The sequence below is a fragment of the Pteropus vampyrus genome, unplaced genomic scaffold, assembly GCF_000151845.1.
Source record: "Pteropus vampyrus isolate Shadow unplaced genomic scaffold, Pvam_2.0 Scaffold24, whole genome shotgun sequence".
NCBI classification, from domain to species: Eukaryota; Metazoa; Chordata; class Mammalia; order Chiroptera; family Pteropodidae; genus Pteropus; species Pteropus vampyrus.
Window position 1 is genome coordinate 4,829,094 of NW_011888805.1, and position 25,876 is coordinate 4,854,969.

Consider the following 25,876-nt stretch of genomic DNA (forward strand, 5'->3'; position numbering starts at 1 on the left):
TGTACAAGACACAAACCACAGATGGATTTGAAATGTAACAGTTTGGTGAGACAGGACAGTTGGACTAAAAAAATAAAAATAAAAATAAAGAAATCACTACTTGCATTAATACTTTCAACTGATTCCTCTTAAAATCCATTTAGGCGTGTTTCTATTTATGTTCCAGGAATATTATCATAAAAATATTAGTTAATTTCTTGTAATCAGTATTCATAAGCTTAGCCAGAGTCCTTCAATGGAACAAGACTGAGTAAAGCCTACTTAATATTAAATAAAGCCAAGTAATAAACTCCCAAGAAATTATTAACAGAGGCTTCTAAAAATTTTAAAGGCTAATTTACATGTCAATAATAAGGGGTTATGGACTTCCAGAGTAGATGATTTTAAGTTACAATGTCTGTAAAATGCTTTTTGTTCCTTTTCTCTTTGAAGGATTTGGATCAAGAACAGAGGAAGGGAATTCTGCTTCCAGCAGTTTCTAAGGGCTCTCAAAATGACTACAGAACCCAAACGGTTTGACAAATTTTTGCCATCCAACACAGAGGCATACATTATGGAAGAGGAAATAGCTTAGTTCCTGAGGATTCATTTCTATGCTGCATGGAAAGAATCTACCAACAAAGCCTTACTTTACGGGAGTTTCAGTTCAGGTTTGCAGAAGTATGAGGCTTGAAGGTTCTTACACCGTGACAGCCATGGTATGAAGATGTAATCAGTCAGTGCCCATGAACTTATAAATGTCCTGGTGGTCCCTGATTAACATGTATTTTGCAGTTATGCAATCTACCATAGCTTATTATTCACTCTAGAAACCTTGGTCTCTAAGGAAGCCTTCAGGGAATGGCATAATTGCCTCTGGCATATTTTGAAATTTCCAGTTGCACAAACAAATCATGGAGCAGACTATGGCCAGTCCAGCAACCCAAATCCCCAGCATCTCTGGGAACTCTTTCTGAGTCTTTCTCACAAATATCTAGAACCTAAACTCGAACCCTCAATTTTGGGTGTGTGGATGCCACCAGCTAAGCTCCCCCTGCTGAAGAGACAGTGCTGGGCTTAAAAAGCCACCTTATTTGATATTCGTCCATGCCTAGCTGCTCATAGCAGCCACTTCTAATCAGCAGAGAAAGATGTTCTATCTGCTGGCATTTTTTTTTTTTTAAAGAAGATACTGAGAGAAAGCTCCTGAGGAAAAGATAAATTTCCAGATATCTCCAGTGATTGAAGAGGCCATCCTTTCTGATTCTTACCATTAATTAGCCCTCCTTAATAAAAAATTAAATGATGTGCTTAAAAAATGGATGCTATCTACCTGAAAAAAAAAGATCATCCAATTTCTCTTTGCTAGTTATCATTTCTCTCCTCTGTGTTTGCAAATGACCTCTCTACTGGTCTTAAGGTCACCATTTGGAACCTAAGACCTGAATCTTGACACTGAGCTGTGTTGAAGTAGAAGAATAAGGGGTTTCTCTTGATTTTACCTTTCTTATCTTCTGCCTTTTCCTCCAGAAGTGGTGCTTTTCCAGCTACAGAGCCATTACCTTCTTCAGATTTTACTACATTTTCCTCTCGGGTAGGTTCCTCTCCGATGGGTATCATGTGCCCGTTTGAATTTTCAAAGTTAACTGTTACATCTCCATCTAAAATAGGGAAAGAAACACCTAGATGTCTAATTTGATGGCTTTCTTAAAACCCAGTTTTCCAGTTACTAGGACTCTAGAGATCAGGTTCATGTTTCAGGCTCTAGGAATCAAATACATCCTGTACTGTTTCACCATGTTTTACTAAATAATTCATTCAAATGAAAGAGCTAAAAAATCCTGAGTCTTGGGGAAAGGAGCTATGGAGGGGCCAGATAGGTGCTGTTTCAAGACAGTAGGAAGAATTAGCCTGATTACAAATATAAAATATCCCTGAGCAGCGGAGTCCCTCTCTTCTTGTGCTTAGGTTTTGTTGAAGTCAGTACTTAGGAGTCTCTCTCTCATTCAGAAACTGACCCGTAAAAGGAGTAACCTGGAAAATGGAATAAACATTTTAACAAACGCCAAAACACAAGGTGAATGCAAATACACAAAAGAACATGAAATGTAATTACACATACAAACGATCAGCGGGAGATTATGAGAGTTTCTAAGCACCATCATCTCCAAAATATTACCTCTATGCTATGTTAATTTTACACAGTAATATAACTGCTACTCTACATTCAGGGAAAGATGGTAGCAAGGCTAACTTGTATTTCTGTTTTCTTATTTATGGAAATACTAAAATGCACTCAGGTAATTATTATACGTAACTGATCAAAGAGTCTTTAAGTTGGTCTAAAAGTAATTTGAAAACATTAGGGAAAACAATGTGGCACAAAGTAATTACAGAGGAATTTTTAAAAAATCACATCTGAAAGTAAAATTTCTAATATGTTATCTAAATCGGAAATAACTAATTTTAACCCCTGAACTTTCATAATTCTCTCATAGGAGTTTCTAAGGTGAAAGATTTTGCAGAAACTCTTATTTCAACAACCAAAATGCTTGAAAAGATTAGCTCTAATTCATATCTGGAAAATGTTAAGAGGCTTTGCTACCACTGTAAAACAAAAATTAATGAATTGAAGTTTTCACTTAGCAAACTTGAAGAAATGCATAATTAGACATCTAATGCAATTTTGAGTAATCTTATTTTGGCAACGATTATAAAACAGAGACCATCTTTCAAATTTTCATTAAATATGATTGAATGGCTTTGGTTCAACAATAAAATCCACTGGCCTTCCTGACAAAAACAAGCATGACATTTTAATAAGTAAAATGAATATTTTACAATTATATCATGCTGAAAATGCAAAAGCGGTTGTTGCTTAGTCATGTAACTTCCAAGCACCTATAATCGGATTCTGGAATAAAACTAAAACAGCCAACTGAAGGCAATGGCATTGTAAGTAAATCTTAACTATTTCAAGAAAATTAAGGTAATACTTTTTAAAGAGTTTAAGTGAAACCAAAAAGAAACCAAAAGATTCTTAGTTCTTATTATTGAATCTCAAAAAAAATTCGCCATAAAAAAGAATGAGGGGAGACACACTATAATGTCTGAACATTAGACTCAGAAAAAATAAAAACTAATGCAAGAATGGAAAATTCCAAACAAAAGAGAAAACCACTTCTCTACACAAAGATCTTCAGTTTTTAGGTATCCAAATATAAATTTATCTTTGTTTTCTATGACTTTAGTTGGTAATAAAAATGTTAAAGTCATGTTAATGACAATTTAATTCTCTTTTAACCATTATCATATTAAAATTCTTTAGTAAGTTAAATAACTGATCTCTAAATTCAGAGCAAATAAGTTAGAGAGAAAATTAAATAGTTGAGGCACAAGAAGAAACCGGATTATCACACGATAGAAATAGTTGGCCATGTGAAAAGATACTTCGAGGTACGAAATAAAGCTAGTGCATATGAAAGTAACTACAGAAAAAGGAAACATTTTTGTAATAAACAGGGAATTCAAGAAAAAAACAGAGAACTGAAGTTCCTAATAATTAATTGTTGTGTGATTGAGGCTTTTTAGTTTTGTGTATTATTTTAGAATTAAAACAAGTACTCGATGTAGTTTAAGTTTGTGAGTAAAATGTAAGTTCAGCAAAGGAAGGAAAAAGAAGATGCTGGTTAAAGTGAGAGAGGCCCACGTCAAGTCTAAACAGGAGATGTGTATGCAAAGAAAAGAGAAAACTCAGAAGAGTCGTGAGATGACAGTAAATCAAGAGATCAAGCACACACAGAAGTCAGTAGTTAAATTAGGAGCCTGAGAATGTTTGAAGGCTTTCTCTCTTTCTGGTAAACAGGTATATCTGGGATGTAGTTAACACAGGAATAGAGACAAGGAGAAAATCATGTGCGAATGAAAGGTGAGTGACTCAGGAGGTTAAAAAGTACACCATCAAAGAAAAGGAAAGGAGGCTAGCAGGCAGGCAAAAACATCTATGTGCCCTTGTGTGAAAGCTAAAGGAAAAGACAGAAGTAAAGAACAGAAGATAAGAACCAATTGCCACCTGTTTTTAGAAAAAGTAAACTCTTTCCTAAATTGGATAAAAAGGAGGCCTTTAATCTCTCTAATACTCAGCAACAGTTTCGATCATAAATTTCTTTATTTTTTCCCTTCTTTATAATATTTCCAAGTAAAAGAAACCAGACAAGGGCACTGACCCACCCCCCATAGGGGTGACAGTGCAGTATTTGGCTTTCAGTGGATTTTTAATTTCTCTATTGCCTCCGGAGATTAGAGAGGAGACAAATTTGATACTGTAAGCTGACCTCCAAAGAAAAAAAGGTTAGGGATGTGCATTTTTTTATTTTTAAAAGTTCCAGTCAGGAAATAAATAGCTTCAAGGTAAAAGAAAATTAGGGAAGACATAAAATTCATTCATCAAATGGTGTGAGAAAAGTAGAACAGGTTAGAAATTGCCTCAAATTGTGAAGGCTCGAGGAAAATTGTAGGATTTACTTCAGACTTCCCTATTTTCTCTGAAGTAGGAGTAAAACAGTAAAGCATTTCCCGGCTCCATTCTGGAATTATTCAGATGTTGGAAAAAAACATGTCATTTGATTTATATACAGTGAATGCCAAAAGATGTTAAGTTCTTTGCGGAGAACATATATCAGGAAAAGAGAAGTACTATTATTCCAATTCCAATAACAGTATTTCATTTGTTCTCATAAAAGTACAATAATAATAATTTACCCCAGTAAATGTCTGGGGAGAAGGCATGAGGTAAAGCCACAATGTTGCAACAAAAAATTTCTTTAGTTGCAATAGTAGTGGGAGCAATGAAAATGATTCAGTACTATTTATTTGGAGAACTAAACCATTTTGCTGTCTTCTTTTAAGGGTCTGTCTCAGTTTCTATTTCATCTTTATCTTTTGAGCAAGATTCCCCTTTGGAAGGTTAGAGAAAAAAGAGAGGAAGATTAGAGGTAGGGAAAAAATACTTGGAAATAATAACAGTTAGTGAAAAGGTAAGAGACAACTAGAATCAAAGAAATGAAAAGAACGATCCTGGGAAAATAACTTGAGAGACCGCGTAAAGCAGATTAATTTAATTGGCCTATTCATGCCTTATGGATTGTACATTCTAGTGCATTATAAAGGCCAAGAGATGGCTCTCTTTTCTTTTACTGGTGGACGTAGGAAACCAAAGGCATGGGCCAAACTAAAGCTTTGCGTTCATTCAATCACATTAACTTGTATAGAAAAACTGAAGCTCAAGAACAGAGGAGTCACGTAAGCGTTTGTATCTTATCTGCGTCTCTAAGCTACAGTGTACCTTTGTAGATGGTTTTACAGTGACATGTGGTGAAGGATTCACCAAAAGGGTCATTTAATTTCTTCTCTAGAAGACCACAAAGGCATTCTGAATTAAAGCAGGATTCTTGGAGTTAGATACTCACTGCTTTACCTCCCGAAGACCATGATCATCTTAAGTCTCAAAAGAAAACGAAAGACCAAAGAATGAAGGATTAAATTATTTTAAATGCACGGTTAATTTCCTCACCTTGATCAGGCAATTCCTTAAGAACTCCCCTTCTGATCAGCTCCTGTCTACTTTGTCTTGTGGATATCTTCCTTTCTAATACTTTTAAAAAGAATAAGCACAAGTAAGAATCAAGTCATTGTTTAAAATAATTATGAAAAACATTCCAATTAGAATTGAGCATATTCATTCTGTTCACTTGCAGACTCAAACTCCAGTTTTCCTAGTTGCCTAGAAAAACACGGTGACTGGAGTCAACGTAATTAGGAGAAGGACAACGACTGTAGCCCATGATCTGAAACCCGACCACTGCACCTCGTCTTTCAATTGATGATGTTCAGCCAAGAATCCAGTCAAATTATTTCATGTCAACTACAGAGCAGCACAAAGGCTACTTCCAACTTGGAAATATTCCTTTCTTTAGTCATAAGGCATTCTAAAACAGGTTTCTATCAATGTGCAATGTATGTAGAGGATATGTATGCTTACATTACACACAAACAAACTTTCAGTAGATATTCAGGTAACCCAGAGAGAAGGGACTATTTTCCAGTGTTTTCTCTCTCATACCATCTATTACAAAAGTCCAACACATCTGATTTCTGTAACTCTTTTCCTTGCCATACTAAAAAATTCTAGAGTATTCTCTAGACACATCCTCTGACATATCCCAAGTCTTAAAAGGATGGAGCCGATTCATGCTTTCACAGGCATGTAGAGAGATGGGAATCGACACCGCTTCTGCTTCTTCTGGAAGAATCTAAATACTAGTTACAACTTCAGAATAGCGCTTAGGAGCTCCGAGTGGGACCTCAGTTGCCTTATATGTGGATAATGTTGGTTCCTGGACCCCATATGTCTGTGTAACTGCAAACTCCATTTCCTACTTTCAGGCCCCAGGAAAGTGTGTGAAATGAATACGTGGTCATGCCACCTAATCCTTTGAGCCAACATTCCCCAAAGTGTATTCTGCAGACTCTCCTTGCCCCCTCCCCCTCCTGGATGCCCTGTTGAAAAAAGCATCTGACAGAGCGACGAAGGGCCAGAGAAGGGGCTTACGGCTCTTTGGGGGAAAAGAAAAGGTACAGTGGTGGAGACTGGGCAGCCACAGCAGGACGAGATTCTGACTCTCCCTACAATTTCCATTCCCGCCCTCATAACTTGAAAATCTTAGAAACACCCTGGACAACATAATTTAGAGACCCAAATTAAACCCCATTACCCCGAGCCACCCCCTGACACAAACAGAGCTCATGATAACACTAAGAACATGTTTCTTGGGGGCTGTGCCAGGTGGCCTGAGGCAAGGACACTTGGAAGAGAGCCAGCGAGAGCGCGGGGTGTTCTTGGGCCGGGAGCTCTGTGTGGAGCACGGGAAAGTCCTCGGTGAGCAGTGAGCATGTCGTAATGCCATGAGCCCTAGGATAGCAACACTCAGTCTCTCTTAGAGAAACTGGAATTTTTTCGCCCTCTCTGGTTACTAGGAATTGTGTATTTCTTTTTTATCCTAGTTGCCAGAAAGGTCCGAGTAAAACTTAATACTTAACACAGATTTCACACGACAATTCATGGGTGAGGTCTGTTTCTCCCTCCTCAGTCACCTGACTTCATTTTTATTTTATTTATAGAATATGTGCTGTTTGTTCTAAGTTTTGTCACATTTTTATCCAACATTTTTTTTTTTTTTGGATAGACTCAGAATGTAAACAAACAAGAAAATGAATAAATGAATGAATGAACAGTCAAAAGAATAACAACATTTTATTGGTTCAAATGGAGACACACGCAGCATCCTTTCCTCTTCCTTAGATTACCACCCACTCCCGCTCTCCACTCTCCTCCCAGAAGCAGTGACCGCTCACTTAAAAGCTGGTGATCTCAATGGACAAAGTTAACTGGGTGCGGGGGGCCAGCAGGAGCTGTTCTTTCATGGGAATTCTTTTATGTAAAAAGAATGCCGTTATTTAAATACACCTTCGATTTGTTCAGGCTTTTGTCAAAGAGGAGAGAACCCCTATCGGCACAGGAAGCCAAACAACAACTCCCGCAAGGACACTGTGGGACAAAGCTGGCATGGAGCATTGTCAGCTTAGAGGGACCCTGACCACCGCAGTCTCCCCAGGAATGAGCGAATCCATTCACACTTGACTGAGGCTCTAAGGGGAGGGAGGCAGGCCCTCTGAAAGCAGCCGTTTCAGCCTCCACACCTGGGGGTGGGCCCACAGCTTCCAGGCTGTGCCGCGCAGAGTGTGAGGATGCAGGAGGCAACCGCAAGAGCAAGTGCCACTGGGCCTGGGGATCGGGCCACATCCTGGGAGAGCAAATGCTCTGCCGATTCAGTATACAGTCACTGCGGCTGTCTGCCCCTTGCTCTTTAGGAAAACAGACCTTTCGATCTGCTGCTTCTGTAAAGTGGCCAATAACACAAAAACGGTTGTCAGGAGCTCTGGATTCTAGTACAGAACTTCCACAACAGCTTATGTGACACTGGGCAGTCCCTTCAAGTTCCAGGGCTTCTGATCTCTTATCTTTAAATTGAGAGATGAGATTCAGTGATGCTTACAGAATGACTCATCCAGCTCAGATGTTGTGTGATCCTGTATCACTAATCAAGGCCTTTCTGTAATCTCCACTTTGGGTACCTTCAAAAGCTTTCATTCTTGCATGAAAAAGTCACCAGAGAACCCAGAACATAACCCGTTTTTTACTTCTGCTTTTCTATCTTGGATCCCAGAGGATGCTTTCATTTGAGTTTTAAGTTTTCTGTTGCTTTAATTCTAACTTAATCTCAGCTAAAAATCCCTCCTCTGTTCTTCCTTGTAAATCCTGGAGCTTTGAAGCAGCAGCTTGGTTTCTTGCCAAGACTCAAAACTGACAGCTTTGTTCTTTGGCTCTACCTCCTACACATGGGCCCTGATAGGAAAATGCCTTTGGCTATTTGTTTGGTCTTTGGCTGAGCGCATTTTTAACACATAAAACAGATAACTGTAAATGTGGCCAACGAGAACAAACTGCAGGCGACTAAGCATGGAAGGTATGTTGTTGGGGCACAAAGTTCCAACCGCTGCTCTCCCCGAAGAACAAGTGCTTCACTCTTCATCTTTTAAAATATTTGCCTCCTGTTTATATAGTGTCTGTATGTTTGCAGAGCACATTCACGGGACATTTTTTCATAGGCTCAGAAGGGTTTTGCATTGGAATGAATCTCAGAGGCCATTCCAGTCCAACATGCCACACAAAGCAAGAGTCATTTCGGGAACATTCCTGAGATGTGCTCACCTGCCTGCAAACATTTAGAGGCAGGATGGTCACTATGGCAGAGCCCACCGCAGCTACCCACCACCCTCATTTTCAGGAAGGTATTTCTCACAGGTGCTGAAGTCGCACTTCCTGTAATTCTGCTCCTTACCCGAACCCACGTTCCCCATAACTCTAGACTAGACTGAGGGAAAAAAGCCTGAGTTAGCTCCGTGTTCACTGAGAGCTAGGCACGCTACTGAAGCCTCCTAAAATCTGACCCTAGGTACCGCACAGCTGCTCTATGACTGAAATTCACACGAATCTGTGCAAGAAAAGCAATCGTGTTGGAGGCCTCACTCACAGCTGCAGCAAAACCAGAATACTGCCAGGCAGGAGACTTAGCAGAGCACAGACAGCTGGATGCAGCAGCCAGGTCTGCCCCGGAAAAGTATTCTTCCTCACCGGGTGAGTAAATGACTCATAGTTATTCACTTTTATCCCAATTTAAAAACCATGCGTGATTTTTACACCAAGATCAAGTAAAACCATGATTTCTGTCTCACTCCCTGCACTGGATGAATTAAAGTTCTGACAGTTCATTCCCGATTACAACAGCACACTTTCTTCTTCTTTAAGACGTGAAGGAGGCACGGTCCCTCATTTTCCTGACTTCGTTCTTATACTGTTTTTTCAAGTATTTGAAAAGGATAAACCTCCAAAACTTCCAATAGCTGTCCATGTCACTTTTGATATCTCAGTTCCTTGGCATGGTCTCTTGATGACCCTGAGGCTGGTCCTCCCCCATCTGACTCCTCTCCTTACCACTCTCACCTGGCTCACTCTGCTCCAGCCCCTCTGCCCCTGGCTGCTTCTCACCTGAGACACGCACCTGCATGATGGCCTCTGTCCCTCTCTGCGATATGACTTCCCCAGAACCCACATGGATTACTCCATCCCTTCCTTCAAGTCTCTGCTCAAAGGTTACCTTATTAGAAGTCCCTTCCCTGTACACTGGTGTAGAAGAGCTTGTTCCCCTTCCTGTCTTCATCTATCTTCTTGCCCTGCAAAATATGTCATCACCTCCTGACATAGGACCTACTACTTTGTGTAAGGGTAGCCTCGATGAGAACCAATCCTCTCTTTTGTTTACTGCTATATCCAACAGTGCCTTCCAGGTTGTTGGCGCTCAGAAACTGTGTGTATTTGTTGAATAACTTAATAAAAGAAAATAGGCTAATATGATCATAATGGTCCCGTTTTCTGCCCCTTCTCCATCTCCAATCTAGGAGAAAGCAAGTGAGGCTTATGGCAACACTCTAAGAAAAAGAGTCTTCTGTCTTCTTCCTCCTCTACTTCTTGGCTGAGTCAGCCAAAGGGAAAATCCTCAGCTCTCTGTCCTTTGGCTCAAATGAAAAAGCCCCTGTGTGCTCTGAAGAAGGGAGGTCATAGTGTGTAGAGGACAGACACCAGCCAACTAACTAGTAGGTTGTAGCACACGACTGGGCTCATCATAAATCACAAGTGATTTATGATGTCCTGCTGGGCATGGAGCCTGCATTCAGGAGAGGAAGCTGCGGCATATGCCACCAGCTCCTTTCTGGGGATGCATGGCCAGGATTTTATATTACTCTGGAAGTATGAGTGAGAGTCAGTCTTGCAGTCAACAAGCCACTTGTGTTTTCTTTTGGCCAGAAAAGAGAGTCCTAATTCCCAATTCTAACACCATTTAATGACGGAACAAAATAAAAGACGATTAAATAAGCGTGCCATGTTATCTTCTTGGTTCTGAGTATGAATGGCCTTACTGTAAAACTGACAGAAACAGAGAACTACTTGTCTTGTGTTGAAACTGTTCTATAAGAGCCTGGTTTTGCTTTACCTCTCCTCAACAGTAGTTACAGAAAACAGAATGTCAAGAAATGGTCTCCTTTTTCAAAAACTCTTCACTAAGGCATAGTTAGCCATTTAAAGCAACAACTACCAAAATGCTACCCAACAGGACATTTGTAAAAACCTTCCGAAGACATCCCAAGAATGTAAGCCAAGATCCCCACCTAAAAACACTCAGGGGTCTGGCCATTTTCTTGTTTATCCGCGCCACTCCCCTACTCCAAAATCCACAGACAACAAATAAGTCAAAGTCCTCAGAACAGCAGGCAAGCTTTGCAAATGGTCTCAAAGAACCCTTCTTCCTCTCACTTTGTTTTTCATGAGCCCAGTGTTAAAGTCAAACTTCACTTCTTAGCATTTCCTAAACATCTCCTGCACTCCCCTCAGCTCCAGTCTGTCCTTTATTATTTCTTCCTCCCAGAATTAGCCTGTTTCCCTATCTCTCTCTGGTGAAATCTTCCTTAGAATTTTAAATTCCCTTCAAATAGCACCTCCTGCGTAGGATCTCACTGTTTGTGTTGGCTAGAATTACAAATAACTCTGTATGCTCCTAAAGCACTTTTAAGTAATAACTTCTCTGTGCCTCAGCGTTCTCATCTGCAAAATGGAATAATAGATACAACCTTTCTGGTTCTTTTGGCGATTAAATGAGTTAAAACAAGTAAAATGCTTAGACTAGCACTTCGAGTATAAGCACTTACCAAATTTTTCATTGCTATATGTATATAATTGCATATTCACGTGTTTCTAGTATAAGCCCTATGAGGGATGCTTGTTTATTATTCCATCTTCATAATGTCAAACATAATTTATTGCAGGGTAGATATTGTGCACTGAAGTGTATGTTCTTCTTGTGGGGGGGGGCGGGGATGAGGAGGAAGTCAGGTCTAGCATCCTTTTCTACTTCCCTTAGAAACAGTCCTCCTGAGATTTAGCCTTTAAGGAACCACCTTCCCCTTAGTCCATGTCATTTGTGTGAGGCTAACTGCATCCTTGGGCTCTAGGGCTCCCAGGCTTATCCAATCAGAGCCCAGTATCTCCCTGGCAATGTTGCTTGGTTCGGAGAGAGGCATGTGCCCAGGTTGTACTCATGAGATCGAGGCCCAAGAATTTTACTTTAACACTAAGAAAGGAAGGCTTTCTCTTTTTCTGGAACTGTTGAAACTAGCTGAATATATAAGCTTAGAGCTGCTAGTCACTTAGTATCCACAAAGGGAGAGCCTAACAAAAAAAAAAAAATACAAAGGAACATAAAACTCAAAAGAAGGACACAGATTCTTAATCATAGCTTCTAAGCACCTGGGTCCAACCATGTCTGAAGGCTGCTTGTCTCTCGGCTTTTCAGTTACATGAACCAACAAATTCCCTGTTTACTAAGCCTGTTATTACTCATCAGCAGTGAAGAGCTCTGACTAATCAAAAAAGATGTTAAATAGATACTTTTTAAAATTGAATTTTCTTCCAGCAGAGGGTAAAGATTCTCTAGGTTTTCAAGGCAGAAATATGAAAGGAGAACTACACAGATCTCCTTTTCCCTCACTCAAGAATTTGAAACTTGACCAGGCCTTAAGAAAGAGGAAGATGGAAAGATCTAAGTCCCTTCCTCTTCTTGAGAAATCAGTGTCACAATTTCCTCCAGGAACCTGATAGTGATCATCCATTTATTTGGTGTTTAGATGGCATTTTTTAATATTTATTTTCTCATCAATCCTCCTAGTGTTTCTGAAAGATAGGCTAAGCAATTAGTTTTATTTCCTTAAAATAGATAAGAATATTGAGATTTAAAAAGGCTAAATACATTTTCCAGTCACATACGTAGAATCTGGTTGAACCCAGATGTGTCTAACCGAAGCCTACCACTTGCATTCTGCAATGTGAGTTGATAATTACCAAGATTTCAATTTTCCCATGAGAGGTACAGTGTTTTCTAGTTTTCCTTCAAGACACAAGACAGAAGGACAACTTTTAAAAGTTAATTTTAAATGGGCAAGTTTTAGAGGGTAGTATATTCTCATAGTTCAAATTATAAAAGGATACGATAAAAATCCTCACGCTCACTCTGTACCCCACTGGCTCTCACCTTGTCCCCCACCTATTCAAACTGAACCCCCACCCTAACTCCATAAGCAAAATACTTCTTTTATTCGGGTCTTGTGAATCCTTCTAGACTTTCTCAGGCAAATTAAAAAAATTCATTCTAATGTTTTCCTTTTTTTGAATAAAAGGTAGGATGTTTTACAAACTGTTCGGCATCATGCTTTTTCACTGAACAATGTATGAAATGCTTTTAAAATTTCAGATGACAGAGGTGACAGAAAAAGTGGGCAGTGGGAGGGGAAAAGAGGTGATGATCTTTGAACCCCATGCGAACAGCAGCAGCTGAAATCACTGTTTCCAGAGGGGGCAAACTGGGGACAGCCATAGTAGACCGACCCAAGGGGACTCGTGGCTTTTACTCCCAAAGGATGTTCAGGACTAGAACAATGAGCAAGTCCCTGATCCCAGATGGGCCAGGAAGTACAAGTAATCTCAGGAGAGCGATTAGAGGCCAGGATTTGTGAGCTACGTGAAACACTGCTTGTCTTTTCTTCTAGTCTGACTCTTGTAAACTCATGAGAAACAAAAACACATAAAACAGGTGCTTTTGGATTCATCCAGTTCCATGAAAAGTTTCCATTTCTTGTGTGTTTTCATTTCTTGTTCCTTCATATTAAAAGAGAACAAACCCAAGACAGAATGAGATCATAAAAGGGACAGATATTGAAAATTAGGATAAAGATAATCATCCTTAGAGTAATTAAATTCTAACTTCACACTAAGAACAAGCTGGAGAACTGACACAAAATGAATCTCAGCTCTAAATGGTGAAGAGGCTTTTCAAACTAGAAGATCGTAATACCTGTTAGAGAAGAAGCTTCTAGAAGGCCCAGGCTTCTAATTCTGATACCCTTCCCTACCCATGATCTGCTCTAGGACCATCTTACACATTTCAGGAACTCAACGATGTTGATCGAGATGGGATAATATCCCGTTTCACCACTGATTAGACAAATGACAAGTGAGAGGGGATATGATAGAGACCTTAGCAATACTAAACTCTCCTAAATTAAGACATTCCTCATCCACTTAAATACCAAGATTTTATTATCTGAGATTAAAGGCATCTGAAATTATTCAAATCTTACGCCAAATTTTTTGACTTGGTTAATGTATAATCTCGAACAGCCTATTTTACTTAGTTAACCTATGAACAGTACATATTAAAATGGTACCAACTCAAATTAATAGGTGTGAGTAAGTCGGTAAGAAGACTGAGTAGGCATTCTCCAAATCCATGTTTATTACTTTCTTGTACATATCTAATCAGAAGAGGTTTCTTAAGGTGATTAAAATTTGGTTGCCTGAGTATTTTAAACATTCCCCTCCTCTACCTACAATCTTGCCTACACAAGAGAATGTACAGTATTTGTAAAAAAACAAAAAAACAAAAAAACCCACATTATTTCTTTGGCAAAACTGGTCCAGGCCTAGACTAAACCAGGAGAGATAAATGACACCTGATTCCCACTTGACCCTGCAATAAGAGAACCAAGGGTGAGTGCAACTACAGTTTATATTTTCCAAGACATAATACCAGAAAATGGGGTTTGGGGTCATGTACCTTTTCATTACACCTGAACCTAGAACGCTTAAGGCTCGCTAGCAATGCTCCCTCCCTTTTGGTCACCTCCCTTTCCACTCTGTTTTAAATTTCCTGGTTATTAAGGTGATAACAGGGTCTCATTATTCTTCTTGATGACTGAAAAGGCTAGAAAGTAGGACCCGGATCAGGAACTACATGGTCTTGCCCTTTTAAGAATACATCTTGAGTTCAAAACCAGACCTTGCAGCTCATTAGCAGGCGGCCATAGGCAAGCTTCTAAACCCGCCCACGGCTTTTGTTTCTCATATGAAAAGAGAGGTAGTGAAACCTAACTTGGATGGACAGTAGGATGATTAAAACATTATGTAAAGTGTTAGACACAAAGCGGGGGCCACATAAATACTAGTTCTTTCCTCCCCACTTTCCATTTTCTCCGGTCTACAAATGCATATCCCTGTGATGACATTCTAATGATATTTTTACCTGAATATGCTATTGATCTAGAAGGCAGCATAGTACAGGGGTTAAGAATGAAGACTCAGGCCAGGTTTCTGAGGTTCAAATACAGGCTATCCCTCTCACAAGTTAGGGCAAGTTATTTAACTTTTCTGTGTCTCAGTTTGTCCATTAGTGACATGGGAATTATAACAGCAACCTACCTCATAGGGTAATTGGGACGATTACAAGCATTTAACACAGCATCTGGCACACGATAAAATCTCAGTAAGGGTTAGTTGCCATTATTATTAATATCTGCATATCTTGTTCTTTAAATTTAATCTTAAAAAAATACTTCAAATGAGTAACAGAAATAAAAAGATTTTTCTTAACTTTCATTTGTTAAAAAACACTTTACTTCATATGCCGCACATGTAGCAAATTATTCCAAGGGAACATGTTCAAACTTCGTGGCAGTAGTAACTAAATTGAACTTTTTAGCAATGCATTGAGAAACACAGCAAAAAGAAAAGACTACATAATGGCAGCAATATCTCAATATTAGATTTAAATTGGTGATTAAATTTTAGTTGGTGTCACTAATGTTTTACACTTGATTCGCCTAAGGTTTTCTTTAAAAACAAATTACAGTCCGGGGGGGGACAGGCAATTAATGGGTAGAGAGTTTAAGTTGTGCAAGATGAAAAAGTTCTGGAGACTGGTTGCAGCTCAGTGGTGCACTTCAGTTGAAGACACTTAAAAATGGTTAAGATGGAAAATTTTATGTTATGTGTTTTCTTCCACGATTTAAAAAATAAATTGCAAGACAGTTTTGGACTACATTAATGCTAAGAGCCATATACCTAAAATGAAAACTAGATCACAAGGAATTTTTAAAGTATTTTAACCACACTGATACATAACGTGTTCATTTACTATTCCCCAATGTCCAGTCTTCTCTCCAACTATGCTTTTTATTCTCTTATATTTCTCACACAGCCTCTCATGCCCTGTCTTATAAAAGGTACTAAGGAAACACTTATACTTTGAAATAAAGAACTTCAAGAGTATCCATTTCAAAACCTGGAGAGTCTGGGTTTGGGAAAGCAGTTGAAAAAAACACAGGCTGAAAAAAGTGTTGGAAACCTAGAGAAGCAAACTCCTTTCACCTAACAAAAGGAAATAAGAATTAAAACTATAGTTTATATTCCAAGTGGGAAACAAATCAGGAAAATGTTTAAGCCAAAAAGCGGTCACTTTCCAGGACTTAGCCCTTAGTGATAAAGACCAGATTCCTATCACAGGATGAAAAAAACCAAAACAAAACCACAAAGGGAAATAATATGCAAAGGAAATAAAATAATGGACTTTCCTGACATGAGTTCTCTGACCCAGGCCAGAAGGAATTCTGTAGTACCTATAAAAGTGTTTAAAAGTGGCACCACTCCAAAGGAAAATGAAATTAGGAAATTATCCACCCAAGTTAGCGTTTTAAACCATCAGAACCCCTCTTAAAGCAATACAAACTCACGATGTCTCATGCCAATGAAAACTTTTTTGTTAAAAGATCAATGGGAACATTGCTCCTTTTTTCCACATCCTGCTTAGGAATTAAATGTGACAAAGAAAAAAAGAAAACGCAAGTTAACAATTCTACATTTCATTCTAGTGGGTGTGATTTTTCTTAAAAATGCCATTTATAATCAGAAATCAGCAAAGTCTATAGCATTCACAGCTCTTTTAAGAATGTTTTCATAGAATGCTCAGTGCAAATGCCTTGCTTATTCGGCTCACTTGCTCTAGAAGAATCTAACTCCCCCTAGGAAGGCTGAAGGCCTACGATTTTAGTCAGCTCTACAGCTTGACAAATTTATACCTAAAGCTCGGAGTGGATGAAACAAACAATATCACATTTTCTAGAATGTACAGGAAGCAAGGAAGTCTCCTCAACTCCATTTAGAAATAAGATTTTATGGTTTATGTTTATTTATCTGTAGAAGGCGGGTCCTGATGATTTGGCCATTCATTGTGCAGCTGGCTATTTTAAACCAGTGATGGAAGGTTTCAATATTTATGAAACCACTAATTTCAATTATAATACACAAAAAGCACTCAAATCATATTACTCTTTCCCATAAATGGGTTTTACCCCTATAATGAATAATAAATGTTCCATAAATAAAAAAGTAGGGCCATAATGATTCTTCTATCCACCTACGTGAAGAAAGATTGAACGAAGAACAAATTCATTCTATTGGGAGGAAAAAAATTAAGAGGAATATTTAGTCTCCTTCATATTTAATGCATACAGAGGAAATTTGTTTTAATACCATCATTCATGTTTAGAAAAACAGAATAAAAGAATTTCTAGAGAGCACGTATGATAAAATTATATATTATCTCTTATCCACAGAATTTCTAATATTCATTTGGTCTAATTAGGTTCAGCTATAAAAAAACACACAGGTACACAAATGGTTGAATTAAAACACAACCCTATCCCACTGTCTTTCTGTGTCAATTGACCTTTAAAAGGCTGCTGCCACACAGAACAGACAGTAACAGTTACTTAAGTTCATTATCCATTCATGAGGGAATGGGCCCCCACCCTGTCCATTAAATTTCGTGAAATATTCATTTTGTTTATTTTGGCTTTTCAAGATTCCTTAAGGCTCTTACTAGCATTCAATGACATGAACACAAAGAAAGAATTGAAAACAGGTACTGTCTTTCTCTCACCCCCTCAAAAATTCTACCACTTTCCAAATCACATTCATTTGCAAACACCCCTTAGATAGGATGGGATAAGGCCCAACAAAAGCACTTCATTAATTTAACAAATATTTACTGAATGCTTAACATAAACCAAGTATTATTTATTCTAGTTGATTTGGGATTTTATCGGAGAAGAAAACAAAAATCCCTATTCTCATGGAATTTTAATCTAATGGGAAGGGGGTCCTGATACTAAACAATAGAAATAACTTATAACTGTTAGAAGGTAAAATGTGCTATGGAGGTTTAAAAAAGTAAGACAGAAAAAGAATGTCAGGGGATCTACTTAACACCCACCAGGATGACAATAATAAAAAAGATAGATAATAACAAACGTTGTGGAGAAATCAGAACCCTCACACACTGCTGGTGGGAATGTAAAATCATGCAGCTGCTTTGGAAAACAGTCTTGGCAGTTCCCCATATGACTCAGCAATTCCATTTCTAGGTATAAAACCAAGAGAAGTGAAAACATGTGTCTACACAAAAACTTTTACACAAATGTTCACAGTAGAATTATTCACAATAGCCAAAAGCAGAAACAACTCAAATGTCCATTGACTGATGGATGGATAGAGAGTATGGTATGAATATAGAATAGAATATTATTCAACAACACAAAGAACTCAAGTACCAACACATGTTATATGAATGGACCTTGAAAACACTATGCTAAGCAAAAGGAGCCAGTCACAAAAGGCCACGCATTTATTACATGATTCCATTTACATGAAACATCGAGAATAGACAAGCACATTGAGACAGAAAACAGAGCTGGAGGCTTGGGCGGGAAATGGGGAGTGACTGCTAATGGGATACGGTTTCTTCCTGGGATGATGAAAATGTTTAAAGTTGATTGTGATAATGGCTGCATAATTTGTGAATAATACTTATAACCACTGAATTACACATATTACATTGGTGAATTGTATGGTATATGAATTGTATGTTAACAGAGCTGCTAAAAAAAAAGAGTACTGGAGAAAAGAAGAGATTCAATATGGGGTGATCAAGTACCCTAAAACAACACTAACCTACAGGAAAAGCAAGAATGTAAAATCTAAGTCAAGATAAAGCACAGATGCTCACAGACACAGCTGAAAGATACAGTGCTTAATGCTGAGATGCTGAGTGTGGCTCCTGAGGAAGGAGTTTGGGGGGCCCCTCCAACTGCTCAGGGTGCTACTGCCTCTATAATGGCTTGTGCAAAACAAATGCTGAACTCTATTTTCACTTTTCACCTTTTTTTTCCCTAAAAGCAAAAATCCTCTTTGGATTCCTTTCGGTTAGCAAAACAGAAAAAGCGATGTAGCATAAAGCAAATTTTCAAAAGCAGGAGCTATGAATGTATATACATACAATGAAATACTACGAGGTCTTAAAAAAGGAAGGAAATGCTTTCACATGCTTCAACATGCATGAACCTTGAGGATATTAATTAAGCTAAGTGAAATAAAACAGTCATAACGGGACAACTATTATATGATTCCATTTATTTGAAATACCTAACATAGTCAAAATATAGACATGGAAAATAGAATGCTGATCATCAGGGATGGAGGGGATGGGGCGAAGGGGAGTTGTTTATTAGGTACGATGTTTCAGTTCTGTATGATGAAAAAGTTCTGAAGATCTGTTTCACAACAACATAAATATACTTTACTATATTGTACATTTCAAAAGGGTTAAGATAGTAAATTTGAAGATGTGTGTTTTTTACCTCAATTTAAAAAAATTTATGACACTATCAAGTGCTGACAAGGATTGTGAAGCAACTGGAACTTTCCTATATTGATGGTAGAAATGCAAAATGCTGGAAAATAGTTTGATAGGTGCTTAAAAAGTTAAACATGCATTTAACAAGCGACCCCCCCAAATCTCACTCCTACATATTTTCCCTAGAAAAGTGAAAACTTTTGTTTATACAAAAACCTCTACATGAATGTTTATAGCCGCTCTATTCATAATTACCCCAAATTGGAAACAACCCATATTGTCCTTCAACAGGTGAATGGATAAACAAACTATGGTACATCCATGCCCAAGAACACTAACGATCGAAAAGAACGAATCTCAAAGGTGCTATGCTGAGCAAAACAAGACCGTCTCAAAAGATTTCATGCTGAATGATTCCACTTTTTATGACCTTCTTGAAACAACAAAACAATAGTGAAGAAGAACAGAGCAGTGTTTGCCAGAGGTTAGGAGTTGGGGCTTGGGGCAGGTACGGTGCGACTACAAAGGACAGCATAGGGGAAATCTGGGGAGTGATGGAAGCATATCCTGATTATAACGGCAGTTACACAAAACTATACATACATTACTCATAGACCTGTACACACACACACACACACACACACACACAGAGAGAGAGAGAGAGAGAGAGAGAGAGAGAGAGAGAGAGAGAGAGATACCAGAGTAACAAATGACCAAGAAAATGACCTCTTTTGAGAAAGTCTTGACCATAAGTGATAGAGAGTGAACTAATTAGTATGTCTACCTCACTCATAAGCCAACCACAGCTACTTCTAAGAAAATCTCAGGAGTCCACCATTCGAGTGGTCAGAGGAGTAAGTACATTTTCCTGCGGACTACAGGCTCATTGGCGCATGGCCACAGTCAGAAAGGCAAGGCTTGGGGAAGTTGTGGAAAAAGCAAAACATATTTGTATGTTCTGAAAGGACTAGGATTTGACACAGCAAGCATGAGCCAGTGCTCAGTGAAAAGCCTCCTTCCTGGGGGCCCCGTGGGATGGGGAAGTTTACAGGAAATGTTTCCAGAGGGGCTGACAAAAACTGACCTCAGGTAACCTCAGGACCTGGGGTCTGCATAGTACAGAAACCATCCCAGCCATCTCTCAGCTGGGACCTCTGCTTTTCTTCTTTGGAGAGAAACCATCCATAGTTGAGCTATAAATATAAACCAGTTTTCACACTAAAAGGGAAAGTAAAAGGAGTTGGGGAACATATCCTTTTGCTCTGGTCTGGAAAAGGTGAAAGATATCTAGAAAAAAAAAAGGGAAAAATAACTCGGTTACGGAAGTTATAGAGAGAAATGTTTTGAGGAAGAAAAGAGGAATCAAAACTACAGTGTAGAGGTTGATGGGAGGAGAAAGGTAACACAAAGGTGAGGGGAGAGATGGGGCGCAGTGCGCATCTGCAGCTGGACAGCAGGTAAGAGAGACGGGAGAGTGGTCTACAACAGGCGCCAAAGAAAAGAGCAAGGACAAGGCCCTTGGGCCCGCAACCTTCCCCCTTTGCTATGGTATCCGTGTGCAAAGGGCAGACCTGGGCTCATGGCGGGGACCAGTGAACATTTGCTGTATGAATGAACAAGGAAGATTCTTCAGAGCCTGCAGGAAGGGTCAAACAGTGATCCTTGGAAAGCTCTGACTGTGTGTGACCTGTGCAGCTCATCAGAAGGAATGCTATCTTCTTGAGGACACAAAGGAGGACATACCAGGATGTCTAAAATCCTCCACTACTGATTTTTAAGAACAGGAACAATTGTGTTTCCTAGAAGCAGTCAGACAGCCATCTAGTCACGGGTCCTGAATAAGAAACAGAAAGGTGTGGAGGGACAGGTGTTGTTCTTCTCTTCTCTTCTGGCTGAAGATCATGATATATAAAAAGAATGAATAAAGAAAGTGCATAGCCATTTGAATTCACGGTGTCAAATCAGACGAGGTCTGATTTTCTGGATTATAATATTCATACAATCAATCTAAGCCTGTCAAGACATGCAGTCCAGTCAATGAAAACGGAAATGATACTCTGGGTGGAGTGACTGATCTGGCTTATTGAAGAGAACCTTAAAGCAGAATTAGGGAGGGAGGAAAAGCACTCAGTAATAGTGTAAAATCGGATAGCAGCTGGGACAGAAAACATAGCAGTGGAAGCTTCTGGTGCTTTCAGAGAAAACAGTATCCAAGAAGTGTGGGCAGAATATGAATGGATAAAGGGATAGAAGAGCAGTGAAATAAAGGCAACCTGAGGTGTCAACACAGGAAAGTAACTCTTTGAGGATTTCTGACAACTCAAAAGAGACAGATCTGATACAAAGGGGAGGTCTAACATCGGGCAGGAGCATGTCTACCTGGACACCATCAGAACGGTGTGTGCATGAAGGAAAACACACACAACCTGGCAGGGACATGTGCCAGGGGCCAGAGAATATACAGACGTGAGTACATAGAAAGAACATACAACATGTTTTATAAGGGTAAAACGAATCACCTCGCTAAGAGGATCTGGGTGATATTTTTCTATATACACAACATTCAATAAGCAGAAATGTAATACAAACTATCAAGGGGGAATTTTCATTGCCCTACACATTTGTAAGATACTTCATTCCTACTGATAAATTCTTATCATTTTAATAACAAGATGAATTCTTAAACTGCACGTGATTCTAAACAGGAAAAATATGGTCGAAGTACGATAATAAGAATTTGGGGGAAAGTCATGTTATCTTAGCATTAAAAATAGCTAAGAATGGGAACATGAAATATAGCCAGACCCACGGGCTACCCTGTGGGCTCCATGAGCGCAAGGACCTCGTCAGGCTTGTTTGTCACTGTGTCCCAGCTCACTCTGCATTGGGCCCGGTACTCAATAAAAACTAACTGAATATTCTAGACAATTTAGTAAGGCCCCATGGTGAGAAAATCTGAACTGAAAATAAATCAAGAGGATAAAAGAACTTTAACAAAAGATGGGAGGATCATCATGAAACAATGTGATTAGTAGATAGACATAGATATAGATATATATATTAGTGCAAGGAGAGAGTTAGAAAAACTGGAGAGAATTTGTTTCAGGTCAATATAAAAGAAAACTTCCTTAATAACAGAGCTAGGAACTGGGAGCTCAGGAAGAAACTGAATGACTCTCTGTTGTCAGAGCTGCTGGAAACAGGGGGATTCCTGCCCTGGAGACAGACCTAGGTGACTAGTGGGGTCCTTTACAACTTTAAAATCCTCAAGTACAATTAAAACTCAGAAAGCGAGTTACTATAGTAACAATAAACAATGTTTCGCTAAATTTGGATGAGTCTTAATAGCATAAGGCTTCAGGTGTATTGTGGCTTAAACTGAAATTCTGTAAATTATTTTGGGAACATTCCTATATTCCAAGTAACCTCACAAAGCACCACTAGCATGTAAGTTAGGGGCTGTCTGAAGACAGAGGCAATAATGCATTATAACTTCAACGTATAAATGCATTTTCTGTTAGACTTGATACTTGGATTCAAAAAACACCAACATATGAGAGATGATAAACTTGGGCTCCATGAAGCTGGCTTTCTGACAGCCTGTAAGAATCTGGCTCTCAGACTTGAATTTAAGAAAGGAAGCCATAGATGGAAGGAGATTTGACTTTGGGTGGTGAAAACGCAATGCAATATGCAAATGATGTATTATTGAACTGTACACTTGAAAATTATATAATTTTATTAATCAATGTCAATCCAATAAATTTAATTAAAAACAGAAAGGAAGCCGTAATAATACGTTTATATTAGAGGGTTACATTCCTTTCCTGGACTTCTGCTCCTCTTCTAGTAGAGTTGTACAGAAGGAAATGCATGTGATTACTTAATAGGATTTCTTGAGTGCTTTTCTTTCCTTCTTCTTTGCTCAAATGTTGCTTTACCGACAAAGTTTCCCTGACTATCCTATTCCAAACTGCAACTTCCTTTTCCACATTCCATATTCCTTGCTTTATTTTTATCTTTCCTCACTTTCTACTATACTCTCTAACTTACTGGGTTTACTTTCTGCCTTCCACCCTCACTGGCATGTAAGCTCCATAACGAAAGGTGGGTTTGTCTCTTTTGTTCCCTTCCTGATCACTAGAGTCTATAACAGTGCCTGACATACAGCAGATGCAGATGCTCGATAAACATTTGAGAGGACACATGACTGTTGCCTAACATATCAGCAAGGAGCTCTGTGTGGACCTGGATGTGTTGTGTGGTCTGGGCTCGGGATGCAACTTCTCTCACTATACGAAATGGGAAAAGGGAGAGAGTCTCTTCTCTTCTTCCAGTATGGTGTGAAGGTGAATGATAGATGAAAGCACTTTCATCTGCTCAGTGGAATGACATAAAGTCAAAACGATGTCATTAATAATGCAGCTAGGCCAGTCTTTAACAAATATCACCCTGGGCAAACCCTCGAACTTTGCCCTATTTTCTAGACATATAAAGTAGTCTCTAGCAGCAACATTATGCCTCCACAGTTATAGAGAATAGCATCTTTAATAAGACCAAACATAATTTTGATCCTTGCCAACTATTTTTCTATGTACACTATGGAAAAGAGGCTGGTCAAGAAGAACCAAAATAATTACTGAGACAAAATCCTTCTTAGAGCAAAAACTCTAGTATATGAAGCAGACCCATGATTTAGGGTCACCTTTCAATGGGCAATACTTACTGACCTGGGTATGAAGTTATCTTTTAGAGATGCAACAGAGTGTGATGGTCAAAAGGACTGGCTATGGTGCCATACTGCTTGGGTTCAAATACTGCCTTTGCCTCCTACAAGGTGTGTTTCCTTAGGCAAGTCATGTGAATATGCTGGTCTCAGTGTCTTTTTGAGTAAAACTGGAATAACAGTAGCACTTAAACTTTCTAGGTTTTGATGGTTAAAAGAGTTAATGTGAGTATAGTTCTTGGAGCAGGACCTGGCACATAACACCATTCAATAAAAATTAGCCGTTAGTATTATTAGAGAATGAGGAGTATCTTCAGTAAATTAAAGTTTTTACCAGATGACTCTCCATAAGTTAATCTGATTGGTAGAAAGCTGGTAACTTGCAACAATGTTATCGAAAAATCTAGACTGCCATTCCTTCCCCATTACTAATGAAAACAAATAAGCCATAATTTTAATGAACATAAGTTGCCTTGATTTTCTTTACTTAGGAGTATAACTTACTTTTAAAATTAAGAGCAAACGGCAGGGAAGGGAAAATTTCCCTAATTAACTTATCAGCTTATTAGTTGTAATGGTTGTAGTAGTGAGTACAGATGTTTTTGGTTGATATTTTAAATTATTGTCTTTCTCTTTTACATTATTTTCCAATCTTTAGTTTCTTTTATAAAGTCCTAAAGCACCCAGTGCCACATTTCTAGTTATAGTGGATATTCAATAAATAAGAGATTCAAGGCACATTTAAGTGTACATACCAGGTACAAATCATATAAAGCACCTGACGTGGGGCTAAGATGAGCAACATATTCTCTGCCCTTAAATAGTAAACTAGTCAACTTTACATAGCAAACTTTGCATAGCAAACTTTGCATAGTAAACTAGGAGCAGACAGATAAACTAGAAAAGTCAATATGGAGGTGTCACACAGCAGCACAAACAAACGAGGGGCGGTCCGTACGCAGCTGATGCAGAGTCAAGGCCAGGAGTGTCTTCAGAAAGAAAAGGCACGTCATGGCCCTGCACGGATGGCACAGAGGTGGGAGGAAGGTGCTCCGAGGAGGTGGGAGGAACAAAAAGCAGGGCCTGGGGACAAGAAGACTTAGGGCACACTCAGCGAGTGACCCGGTGTGACTGCAGTCCAAGACTTGTGACTAAACAGAGAAAGATATGACAGGAAAGGTCAGTTTGGATTACTTTTTTAAAAATTAAATTTATTGGGGTTAATAAAATTATATAGGTTTCAAGTGTACAATTCAATACCACGTCACATGTATATTACATTGTGTGCTCACCACCCAAAGTTAAATCTCCTTCTGTCAGCATATATTTGACCCCCTTTACCCTTATCTACACCCCTCCCCACCCCTCCAAACACTAAACTGCTGTCCATGTCCATGAGTCTCTGTGTTTGTCTGGTTCATTTGTTCTTTTCAATTTTGAGGAGAGCTGAGAAGTCTGGAATTCATTTAGGAAACGAGGTGGGGTCAGCCACACTCTGAGTAAGACATGACAGGACCCAAGTCCCCCAGAGAGAGTCCCTTGTCATGGCATCGGGATGGTCTATAGGGGAGGCGAGAGATGGGCGCTCTGCCCACTTTCCCCCAAACCCACAATGACCTCTGCTCTCTCTTCCCACTCCGTTCTCAAACTGTGCCATTCTAGCAACAAGAACCCCAACAGCTGAGGCCTGGGGTATGAGGAGGCCACACCCACAGCCCCATCTCGTGTTCCACTTTATGTAGCGAGTTTCTGTCCCGAATCATACGGTAACTTCTTGTCCTAGTTACCAGCTTTATTCCCTGGTTTCTTCAAAAAGAAAAAAAAAGAAAAAAAAAAAAAAAGGATGGAAGCCCTATTAGAATCTTGCTGATTCCTTTTACCTGGTACCCTCTGCCTGTGAAAACTACCACCTGCCTGG

General features: G+C 39.1%; 1 protein-coding gene across 1 annotated transcript in view; it reads right to left on the minus strand.

Moving 5' to 3' along the window:
• The window catches only part of PHACTR2 (phosphatase and actin regulator 2), a 224,887-nt gene that overhangs the window by 54,640 nt on the left and 144,371 nt on the right, over nucleotides 1-25,876 (minus strand). The window contains exons 3-4 of the mRNA XM_023528333.1: nucleotides 5,552-5,632; nucleotides 1,482-1,640 (exon numbers count right to left, since the gene is read on the minus strand). Coding sequence (XP_023384101.1) covers nucleotides 1,482-1,640; nucleotides 5,552-5,632 — 240 coding nt within the window. The remainder of the gene's footprint in view (nucleotides 1-1,481; nucleotides 1,641-5,551; nucleotides 5,633-25,876) is intronic.